Genomic DNA, 11,970 nt, shown 5'->3' on the forward strand with positions numbered 1-11,970 from the left:
TTTCCTATGAAATATAGCCGGATATGTTCCATATATTTTCACGAAGATTCGTTTACTGGCCCATCAAAGTTTCGGCGAATAATCCATACAGCTTATCCGACTATAGATGTAGTGATAATGTCAAAAAATTGAAAGGTACATTTATATATCACAATCATTTATGTGTGTGTGTGTGCGCTTGCGCGTGGGTTGATCCTAACATACATACATACACACATGCATACATACAGTGTAAGTTTATAAAAAGCTTGTAAAAATTAACATAATTTTTATTCTCATTCTTCTGTCAAGGTCAAAATCGATTCCCAATTAGATTCCATAAAATGTTTTAACTACCTACTTAGTTTCTATTCACATAGGAAACGATTCTTTTGACGTTGTGTACATCACTAAAAGACTCGCGTGACGTCAAAGTACCTACGCAAAATGTTACACGCTCGGTTCTCATATTAAAATCGTCGAACTATTTCCTTCTATCTCGATATAGTCACAGTTGACAGATATATACTAGTATTTTCTAGGGTTTGATTTTACGCGAGTATTATACATTTAGAAATTAAAGACTTTTTAACGGATTTTAAACGCGATTTAATCATTATATTATTTTCCCGACGTTTCGAACACTTTACAGCGAGCGTGGTCACGGGGAGACTGAGATGTTGTACGTCTTGACGGTCATTCACAAATTGTTATTTGTAAACTACCTCCACCTATTCCTCCGTAGTTGGTATGTGGAGTATTTTTCCGGATGTTGGCAGTATTGGCTGATCGTGTCTTCTAGTCTTTTGGTATGTTTGACATGGGATTTTAAATTCTTAATAACAGGATCCCAGGTGTTAGAGAGTTTCAAACCATCTTCTCTATTGAAATTTGGATGTTTTTTAATTTCAATAGCCTCGCGCACAAGTCTTGGAAAAATTTTTTTTTCCAAGACATTGCGGATATCAAGCATCGGCGTCACAAGAAGTATGCGGTATGTGAACACACACTGGACAACAACCACTTCATAAGATTTGACCAACCACAAATCCTTGCCAGAGAAAATAAATTTTTTCCAAGACTTGTGCTTAATCTTTAAATGGAACTTAATTTTTAAGTCGAAAATTTTGGTTTATAATATTGAAAAAAATAATTTCCGTTGCCTCTTCACACAAAATTGACAATATCGTGCTGAATAAACGAGCATTTTTCTTGTATTTAATAAAACAAATTGATTTATTTAAAAATATTTTAAGTAAGTAGACATGTCTAACTCAAAAAGGTACTAGATAAAACTATCAAAATGTTACAAATAGGCTGAGAAAAAAATTAAAATCAAATCTTATTTTTTCACATATTTAGCTGTAACGCGTGATACTTATTGCATTGAAATAAGGGTTATTTTATTTGTCACTATCTTGATAAAATTTGTAATGAAATATTTTAGTAATTTAGTCGGCGCTCGGACGCCTTTGTGAGTAGACGCTGTGACGCTTGTAAGCAGTTCCTCGTTTACGAAAAGATCACTGTACGTATACAAAATATTTGACCTAATAAACTTGATCATTGACGCATTCTGCACCGACAACCAAGGCACACCAAGGAAAGTCCGGAGTTGTCCGGAGGTAAGGTCTCGACATAACTAACAAAACGAGCCCAAACTCGCCATACCTAGCTATACTCGTCTATTAGTTCCAGTAGCCGTCTTCGAAGTACACCTGCAGGTCACTCCATCAAGTCCGGAGGTAAGGTCTCAACATAACTAACAAAATGAGCCCAAACTCGGCACACCTAGCTCTCATCATCTATTAGTTCCAGTAGCAGTCTTCGAAGTACACCTTCAGGTCATTCCATCAATTCCGGAGGTAAAGTCTCAACGTAACTAACAAAACGAGCCCAAACTCGGCACACCTAGCTCTACTCGTCTATTAGTTCCAGTAGCAGTCTTCGAAGTACACCTGCAGGTCACTCCATCAAGTCCGGAGGTAAGATCTCAACATAACTAACAAAACGAGCCCATACTCGGCATACCTAGCTGTACTCGTCTATTAGTTCCAGTAGCAGTTTTCGAAGTACACCTGCAGGTCATTCCATCAAGTCCGGAGGTAAGGTCTCAACATAACTAATAAAACGAGCCCAAACTCGGCACACCTAGCTCTACTCGTCTATTAGTTCCAGTAGCAGTCTTTCAAGTACACCTGCAGGTCACTCCATCAAGTCCGGAGGAAAGGTCTCAACATAACTAACAAAACGAACCTAAACTCGCCACACCTAGCTCTACTCGTATAATAGTTCCAGTAGCAGTCTTCGAAGTACACCGGCAGGTCACTCCATCAAGTCCGGAGGTAAGGTCTCAACATAACTAACAAAACGAGCCCAAACTCGCCACACCTAGCTCTACTCGTATAATAGTTCCAGTAGCAGTCTTCGAAGTACACCGGCAGGTCACTCCATCAAGTCCGGAGGTAAGGTCTCAACATAACTTACAAAATGAGCCCAAACTCGCCACACCTAGCTCTACTCGTCTATTAGTTCCAGTAGCAGTCTTCGAAGTGCACCTGCAGGTCACTCCATCAAGTCCGGAGGTAAGATCTCGACATAACTAACAAAACGAGTCCAAACTCGGCACACCCAGCTCTACTCGTCTATTAGTTCCAGTAGCAGTCTTCGAAGTACACCTGCAGGTCACTCCATCAAGTCCGGAGGTAAGGTCTCAACATAACTAACAAAATGAGCCCAAACTCGGTACACCTAGCTCTAATCATCTATTAGTTCCAGTAGCAGTCTTCGAAGTACACCTTCAGATCATTCCATCAAGTCCGGAGGTAAGGTCTCAACGTAACTAACAAAACGAGCCCAAACTTGGCACACCTAGCTCTACTCGTCTATTAGTTCCAGTAGCAGTCTTCGAAGTACACCTGCAGGTCACTCCATCAAGTCCGGAGGTAAGGTCTCAACATTACTAAAAAAACGAGCCTAAACTCGGCACACCTAGCTCCACTCGTCTATGAGTTCCAGTACCAGTCTTCGAAGTACACTTTGGCAAGTACTTGTTTACCAAACAATCACTGTCCAATGAAATTAGGTAAATGGTATCTACTTTTGTGATCATTCAACGTTACAAACTTTACAAATCAAAGTAAAGTTAAAAAAAACATGGCAATAAAAATAAGCTCAATTATCAAGTCGTGTTAGTTTACTCATAATTTCACCGCTTCGCGCATTTCGATGTGTGTGTGAGCCGTGCACGTGTAGTAGTAAGACTCAATACCTAAAATTGATGCGCGTCAATTTGTAAATACATCCTTAATTTGAACACGTGCTTGTAGATAAGTTGATTTCGGCGATCATTTTAAAAATGCCACGTATCTACTAATTGCGCAGTATTCGGCTGCTTGAATTCATAATAGTATTATGCATAAAATATAATATATGTAAGTATATCTTATCTTAATATAGATATATAAATCTCGTGTCACAATGTTTGTCCTCAATGGACTCCTAAACCACTTAACCGATATAATAATTCGCACACCGTGTGCAGTTCGATCTAACTTGAGAGCTATAGGATAGGTTTTATCCCGGAAATCTCTCGGGAACGGGAACTATCTGCTGGTTTTTCTTTGAAAACGCAGACGTACCCGCTAGCGGAAACATAGCAACAATATAGTAGGTATAAATAAAATAAATAAATATATTAACATTTTCAGGAAGTCAGTTTTTTGTTAGAAGTATAATTTAACCTTACTTTAACCTTACTAATCATAATAAGTGGATGCCACTAACATCATCATAAAAATAATATTTAATCAAGAAATTCCCTAATATTTACGTAATTATGCACATAAATTTAAACAAGATTTTTTAAGGTTTCCATTTTAGATTGCGTAAAAAAAAGATGCGATCTTTAAACAGACTGGACTCCTAATAGTGACTATTTGTAGCTATCATTTTGGTAGAATATATCCCACCAAAAACATTTTCATGTAAAATGTTACCAAGACGAGCCCATATGACTCGCACGGTGAAAAAGTTATCAGATCTCATGTAGAGCCAAGCTTCTAACACTACACGCCCTAACTCTACAAGGCCTAACTTCACAAACTCTACACCTTAGTCAAATTATGTGGCTTGGCCATTTCGCTACATTCACATCGGCGTAAGGTGAAAAATTAATTCACTGTTCATTACTTTTGTGTTATACAATAGTTCTTGTAGTAACGAACGGCCAAGCCACATATTTTGACTAAGGTGTAGAGTTTGTGAAGTTAGGCCTTATAGAGTTAGGGCGTGTAGTGTTAGAAGCTTGGCTCTACATGAGATCTGATAACTTTTTCACCGTGCGAGTCATATGGGCTCGTCTTGGTAACATTTTACATGAAAATGTTTTTGGTGGGATTTCATTTCTTTTTGTAAGTTGTTTGTAACAAAATTTTATATGTCGATTAAATTTTTTTTTAACAAGGAGTACCTATAGATATATTATATATCTAGGGGAACCAAGTTTTAGATTATTAGATTAGACCTCTAGCGTCATCAAAATTTAATTTAAAATTACAGGTCTCATACAAACTCCCATCCCCTAGTTTAAGGGGTTGGGGGATGAAAGTTACAAGTTTTATAATTTTTTTGTTGTTTGTGTGCTAATACTAGCTTACATACAAAATTTCAGCTTTCTAGGACATTATGAAATACCTTAAGAATTTTGATGATCATCAGTGAGTCAGTGACGAAATTAGCGTTTTTTATATATAAATAAAATCTGAAGTATAAAAGCTAATGTAATTAAAACTTAATATATTCAATAAGTCCGCTATTGACAATATATCCTGAAAATTTTGTTGATCTAGCATAATCCAAACCCAAGTTATGAGGGTTCAAAAAAACGTCGAAGCGCTTCGAGAAAAGGTAGGTAGTGCCCGTGCGCTTCGCTTGTTCGCTTGGCTCGTCTTGGCGGGGGCACTACCGTGCCCCCAGATGTCAACTTAGTTTAAAACTCATGCTGCCATATCTATAGAAATTAAAAAATAGTCTCTTTTTAACTTGTAGTCAGATACGGTATTTACAAATATATTTATCGAAAGGGCTACAAACTGAAACAATCGATATTTATTTAATGTGAATTGACATCACTTTAAACTTTTTTCCATACTATGTATATTCAAAATCTGTGGATGTGTCACCCGCTACTATCGATCCCCCTCAATACCCTCGTAAACACGCTTGATGGGGGGGAGCCATTTCGAAAATTTTGTATGAAGTTTCCTTACTGTATGTATCTGTATATTGTGATATAGTTCTGTGACTTGAAGCGAACAAGCGTACTGATTATCGTACAGGGGCCTTATGTCGCCTCTACACATAGGCCAGCGCATTCGCCAGCGCGCTTGCAAACGCGCTTGTGAGTAATCCACACATTGGAAGGTCGTTCAGTATGGTTTGGTTCGAGCCAATGTGCGGACGGATTCAAAATGGATGTAACAAACAAAGAAATAAACACACTTTCACATTTATAATATTAAAATAATATTAAAGTAGGATGCTCTTTGTGAAGTAAATCATTGTGAGGAAAACGGCATGTCCAAGAACCTTATTTATTTGGCACTTTTAATACATACAACATTTTTATTTTTATGGTACTTATTTTTTGGGTTCCACAGGCAGTTTTAACTTTGATAGAGCTCAATAAATTTAAATGTTTCCTCGTTACTCATATTGTTCGCCATTTTGTCAAGTTAGGTGTTAATTCGCCGCAAGAAAAAAACGTGCACTCCTGATCGCTGCTACAGTCAAACTGATCGCGCGGCCAATGTGTGGATGGTGCGCCAAGCTTGCGACAAGTGTCCTTTGATGTTTCCGACACCGCGCGGCAAGCTCGCAAGCGCGCTGGCCAACGTTCAAATACCTACCACCAGCGCTCGAACGCCCGTTCTACACATTGGACAAGTGCATGTGCCAACGCGCTTGCCAACGCGTTGGCCTATGTGTAGTGCCGGCATTAGACAAAGTAACAATTACAAAACGATAACGAAGTTAGAAATCGCAAAAATTTATGGGATTTTCATACGCCGCGTTAGATCACGTGGTCTATCTAATGTCAATCCCATACATTTTTGCGATTTCTAAATTCGTTATCGTTTTGTAATTATTGTTACTTTGTCTAAAAGGCCCTACTCACGGTTCAACACAACCCACAATCTGCTGACACAATTTGTTGAAGTCGCGATTGAGCGTTCTCTACTCACGATTCATCCAACCCTCAATCTGCTGATACAATATCATTCCGCGATTGCTTGCCACAACGTGTGCACGTCACGTTGATGCCTGGCCTGATGCTAAACCTCAACGCAATAATACGCATTATTAATGGATATACTAATTTATGAAATATAAGATAATTATCTTTGTAAAGCTTGTATTTTTTCCAATTTTATTGATAGATTTCAAGGGCTATAAAGTATAAACGGCTATAAAATATAAACATCTTCCTCAAATATGTAAAAATGTCTTTCCCGCGTTTATCTCAAAACCGCCATTTTGCGATTACTGCGCAGCGCGATTGAGCCGAGATTGGAGCAATCACAATACTCACGTTTCAACACGCACACAATCTGCTGAGACAATTTGTCGGGTTGCTTCCGCGCCGATCCAATACGCAACATGTTGGGTTACGCCCCCAACGTGCCCTCAACTATACTATTCACGACACAATCTGTCAGCTCACTGCAGATTGTGTCAACAGATTGTTACTGAAATTGAATCGTGAGTAGGCTACTTTATAGTTAATCTTTTTTAAACTACCGCTGTCAAATCAAGAACCGATTCCCTTTCCACTTTAATTTCAATAAACGCGCCAATTTTAAAATTCACTCGGACAAAATTTTACTGTTCCCATGAAAGTTCGTTATGAAACACGTCAAAATTTCATATTTATAAAGAAGAAATGGATATGAAAAAGTTGGGAAATAAAAAATGAAAGAATTTCTTTTATATCCATACTTCCATACTGATATTATAAATGCGAAAGTAACTCTGTCTGTCTGTCTGTTACTCAATCACGCCTTAACTACTGAACCAATTTGCATGAAATTTGGTATAGAGATATTTTGATACCCGAGAAGGACATAGGATAGGTTATATCCCGGAAATCCCACGTGAACGGGAACTAAGCGGGTTTTTCTTTGACTGCGCGGGCGATGCCGCGGGAGGAAAGCTAGTATCAATATATTTATAAAAACAGAAAATATAATTATTATATTTTAATATAATTTTTCAAAAATAGTTGACGTTTACATAAAGATTAATTATTTGTGTTATCACTTAGAAATCGCTTGACATTAAAATAATATTAAATTCCTCTACATCCATGTCACTATACAAATCTTGAACCGTTCTGGCAGTGCTTTCTGTAGTAATAGTTTTTTTTTTATAGAGTACGTAACGCTTTGTTCATCCGACTGTATTCGCTCTGTGATGGATCATACGTTGTGCAATCGTTTCCTTTGCCTCTAACTCGTTGTTTAGCTAATAGCACACCGTTTACCGTCGAGACTGTCATTTTATTGCGAGCCTTAGTTTTAACTAAGTTAACTTGGCTGAATATGCGTTCACTGTCAGCATTCGAGTGTGGAAGTGAAATTACTTCGAGAACAAATTTTGAAATGTTTTTAAAAGTCATTCCTTGGTCTCCTTCTTCAAGTTCCAACAGCTTTGCCCAAAAAATATCGACCGGATCATTTACATCAATACCTTCCGGGAGCTCGAAAGACGGTAATTGACGCCACTCGTCATCGATTATTTGATGTTGATTACTTGGTGCAATACGAGGCAAAGCCTTCATCAAGGGCAGCAAACTGGGGACAATATCTCTGGTCTCTCTTAACATTGCTTTCGAAGGATTCAGATTCGAGACTAATTTTAAAACAGGATCTGAAAAAAAGAAGCGTTTCTTAATTTCTTTACAGCCTTCAATTAGAAAATCGATACAAGTCGTTGTGAAATCTGATTTTAATTTTTCATTATTGCGAAATTCGACCTGATCTAACATTTTTCAACTCCGAAGTGCATATTTTCTGGACGTAAACGATGCGGCTCACTGCATGGGTCTAGTTCACTTAAATTATAGTAGATTAAAGTCCTTTTCACCTGATGATTCCTGTGATACTTCATTGTGTTCCGAATTACGTATTTTATGTTTAAAAAGCAAAAATAATTTTAATGCATAATATTTTTATTTTAAGGCGGCATTATTACCAAAAATATAAAAATGAAACATCTTATGCCACTAAACAAAAACAGTATTTTTTAGTTTAATATAATGAAAAATAAAATAAAATAACACAAAAAAATAATACCTACGCAATTCGTGTTCATGAAATGGAACGTTGAAAAATTATAGAGTTGGAAAATCATATAGTCATTAGTCGGCGCCCATCGGCGCCCATCTCTGAATAACGGCGCCCATCTTGTGATCGTTTTTCAATCGCATCAATCGTCTGTACGAGTCCGTCAGCCTTGTATATAAGTTCGATTATATTGATACTTTACGTGGTATTCTGTTATTGTTACTAATTGTTATTGTTCCATTTTTGTTGCTGTTGTTTGCAAAATGTTGGCGCTATGCCGAAAAAATTAATTTTGGTACTTTATTCAAATCGATTTCATTTCCATATAAAATATTATCGATCATCGGAAACAATTAAAAGACATCTCTACACGTGTCAAAAATCGATATGTCACAGGAATCATCTTAATTCTTAAGTAGCCTACTCACGATTCAATTTCAGTAACAATCTGTTGACACAATCTGCAGTGAGCTGACAGATTGTGTCGTGAATAGTATAGTTGAGGGCACGTTGGGGGCGTAACCCAACATGTTGCGAATTGGATCGGCGCGGAAGCAACCCGACAAATTGTCTCAGCAGATTGTGTGCGTGTTGGAACGTGAGTATTGTGATTGCTCCAATCTCGGCTCAATCGCGCTGCGCAGTAATCGCAAAATGGCGGTTTTGAGATAAACGCGGGAAAGACATTTTTACATATTTGAGGAAGATGTTTATATTTTATAGCCGTTTATACTTTATAGCCCTTGAAATCTATCAATACACAAATAATTATCTTATATTTCATAAATTAGTATATCCATTAATAATGCGTATTATTGCGTTGAGGTTTAGCATCAGGCCAGGCATCAATGTGACGTGCACACGTTGTGGCAAGCAATCGCGGAATGAAATTGTGTCATCAGATTGAGGGTTGGATGAATCGTGAGTAGAGAACGCTCAATCGTGACTGCAACAAATTGTTTCAGCAGATTGTTGGTTGTGTTGAACCGTGAGTAGGGCCTTTAAGGTGAAAAGGACTATAGTCTGATAAATATAATCTCTGGACATGACGTAGGAAGGTACGTTTCTAAAAGTTCTTGATAGTTTTTACACATTTTATCACGGAGGCTCGTAACAACTACCGACGATGACTAAAAGAGTTCATTTAGTTTAGTAAATTTAGGTATAGTCCAAAAAAAGATAAAATAGTTTGATAATCGGATTGTTGAGAGCTTGAACAATCTGTAGAGTGGACATATTTACATGCCCGTTGGGTGAATTAGCAAAGGTTCTTCTTTATATTATTAGTTATTCATTTTAATTTTTTATCTGTTGTGGTAGTTATTGTATTAATTTTATCTTATTTCGTAGATTGTAAGTCAATTTGAAGTTGTAGTGTGTTTGTATTTGTATAGAATTATAGTGTTTTATTCCTTTTCAAATAGGATGATTCCTGTGACATATCGATTGTTGACACGTGTAGAGATTGCCTTTACTGAAATAGTATCAATTGTTTCCGATAATCGATAATATTTTATATGGAAATGAAATCGATTTGAATAAAGGACAAAAATCAGTTATTTCCGCATTTCGCCAACAATTAACTAAGGAATCTTAGCAAACAACAACGACAAAAAGTGAACAATAACAATAAGTAATAATAACACAATACCACGTAAAGTATCAATATAAAAATGCAACTTGTATACAAAGCTGAAGGACTCGTACAGACGATTGACGCGATTGACAATCGATCACAAGATGGGCGTCGATTAAATGATTTTCCAACTCTATAATTTCTCAACGTTCGATTTCATGTACACGAATTGCGTAGATATTATTTTTTTGTGTTATTTTATTTTTCGTTATATTAAACTAAACAATACTGTTTTTGTTTTAGTAGCAAGATGTTTAATTTTTATATTTTTGGTAATAATTCCACCTTAAAATAAAAATATTATGCACTAGCGGTCCGCCCCGGCTTCGCCCGTGGTACATATTTACGTTTTCTCTACATAAGAACCATCCTCGTACTTCAAGGAATATAATAAAAAAAAATAATCGAAATCGGTTCAGCCGTTCTCGAGTTATGCGCTTACCAACACAGTTTGTGATTCATTTTTATATATAAAGATTAAAATTATTTCTGCTTTTTAAACATAAAATACGTAATTTGGAACACAATGAAGTGTCACAGTAATCATCCTAAGGTGAAAAGGACTATAGTCAGTATTTCATTGGGTTTATCCTGTAAAGGTAATTGATTCATGTAATTATAAATAAATAATTTTTTTACATGCACTGCTGGCACAAAGATCCAATGATGATGAGTGGCATATACACTTGAAAATGTAAATGCCAGGGCATTTTTCGGGAAATCTTGAAGCTACCGAGTTATCTTTTCCCATCATTGGACTGCCTCCATCTGACGCTAATCCAATGATGTTCTCTGATGGAATCTCGTAATCTTCAAAAGACTTCACTACTAGGCCGAACAAATATTCTGCCGTAGCACTCTCCACTTCCGAATTTTGCTCAAAAATTTGACAGAGATGCCAAAACTTGCTGACCACTCGACCCTCTTCTTCATCAAAAAACCTGTTTTACAAAATTTAAAATATAAAAACATAGGATAGATAATTATTATCCATAAAAGCACTGAAACATGATTATTACTTTTTACCTTACAATGATGCACATCGTTTGTATGCCCCCAATATCAGTTGAAACATCGATTAAAACACTGAACCGATTGATCTGCAATTTTTTTTGTAGATATTCTTTTTCGGCTTCAGCAATGACATTTTTTATTATCGCTGTTGCTTTCGTCGATTTCATCTGCATTTTATTAATAATTTCAGAATCAGGCACAGAACTTTGCAATAGTGTTGTCAAATGATTTAAAGTAGTGGAGGATATATTATGTTCGGCTAGAAAACCACATAACTTTATTTCAAGTGCTTGAGTTGCTTTGGCTTTCGTGCCGATTTCGTCAGTCTTTTTCATAAAAGTAGAGATTGACTGTTGGGCTGCTAAATATTTACGAAGATGAATTTTCGATTTCATATGATTTTTTATCACAGTCAACTCTGCATTCATTATTACATTACATGTACGGCATTTAGCTTTGTACTGGTTTTCTGGCACATTGCTAAGCCATTGCTTATAATCTTCATTTTTAAGCCAGGCGTCTCTGAATTTTTGTTGACGATGCTTGTTGATCTTGGCGATTTTTCTCGGAGGTGTGATATCCAAGTCTGATACAGTCAATTGACTGCTCGTACTATTTACTTTGCATGTAAGACTCATTCTTCATTGAACAGATAAAAAATAATTAATAGGTTAGTAAGTTATATAAAATATACAGCTCCGCTAGGAGTACTAGTGTTCTGTGATATACAGCAGCTAGCCAGCTACTGATGTCTGATTTACTAAAACAATTTAGTACCTATAAAATGATAAATATACATATCGCGGCTCGGCAAATGATGATTGATGATTCCTATGACAGTTGACAATGACATTTATTCTCAAGACGTTTCACGAAAGAGTTTCCCTGCCGTTATGTAGCATACCTGACTGTCAAAAATGTCAAAGAGCCAAATCTCTAAAACATTTATCTGTGAAACATTTAGAAATCTCAGAAAACCTCGACAACTCTGTACCC

General features: G+C 36.6%; 1 protein-coding gene across 2 annotated transcripts; it reads right to left on the reverse strand.

Annotated features, from left to right (window-relative positions):
- Positions 1 to 7,223: 7,223 nt before the first annotated feature.
- Positions 7,224 to 11,772, reverse strand: LOC123691815. 2 transcript variants are annotated; one of them, XM_045636384.1, is made up of 4 exons: positions 11,752 to 11,772; positions 10,987 to 11,613; positions 10,600 to 10,901; positions 7,224 to 7,908 (listed from the first exon to the last, which is right to left on the reverse strand). In XM_045636384.1, the coding sequence occupies exons 2-4, from the start codon at positions 11,610 to 11,612 to the stop codon at positions 7,406 to 7,408; spliced, it is 1,431 nt and encodes a 476-aa protein (XP_045492340.1). In that variant the 5' UTR covers position 11,613; positions 11,752 to 11,772; the 3' UTR covers positions 7,224 to 7,405. The 2 variants fall into 2 exon arrangements, with proteins under 2 accessions (XP_045492340.1, XP_045492339.1); XM_045636383.1 differs by lacking the exon at positions 11,752 to 11,772 and having other exon boundaries at positions 10,987 to 11,719.
- Positions 11,773 to 11,970: the final 198 nt, after the last annotated feature.

The sequence above is a fragment of the Colias croceus genome, chromosome 5 (genome assembly GCF_905220415.1).
Source record: "Colias croceus chromosome 5, ilColCroc2.1".
NCBI classification, from domain to species: domain Eukaryota; kingdom Metazoa; phylum Arthropoda; class Insecta; order Lepidoptera; family Pieridae; genus Colias; species Colias croceus.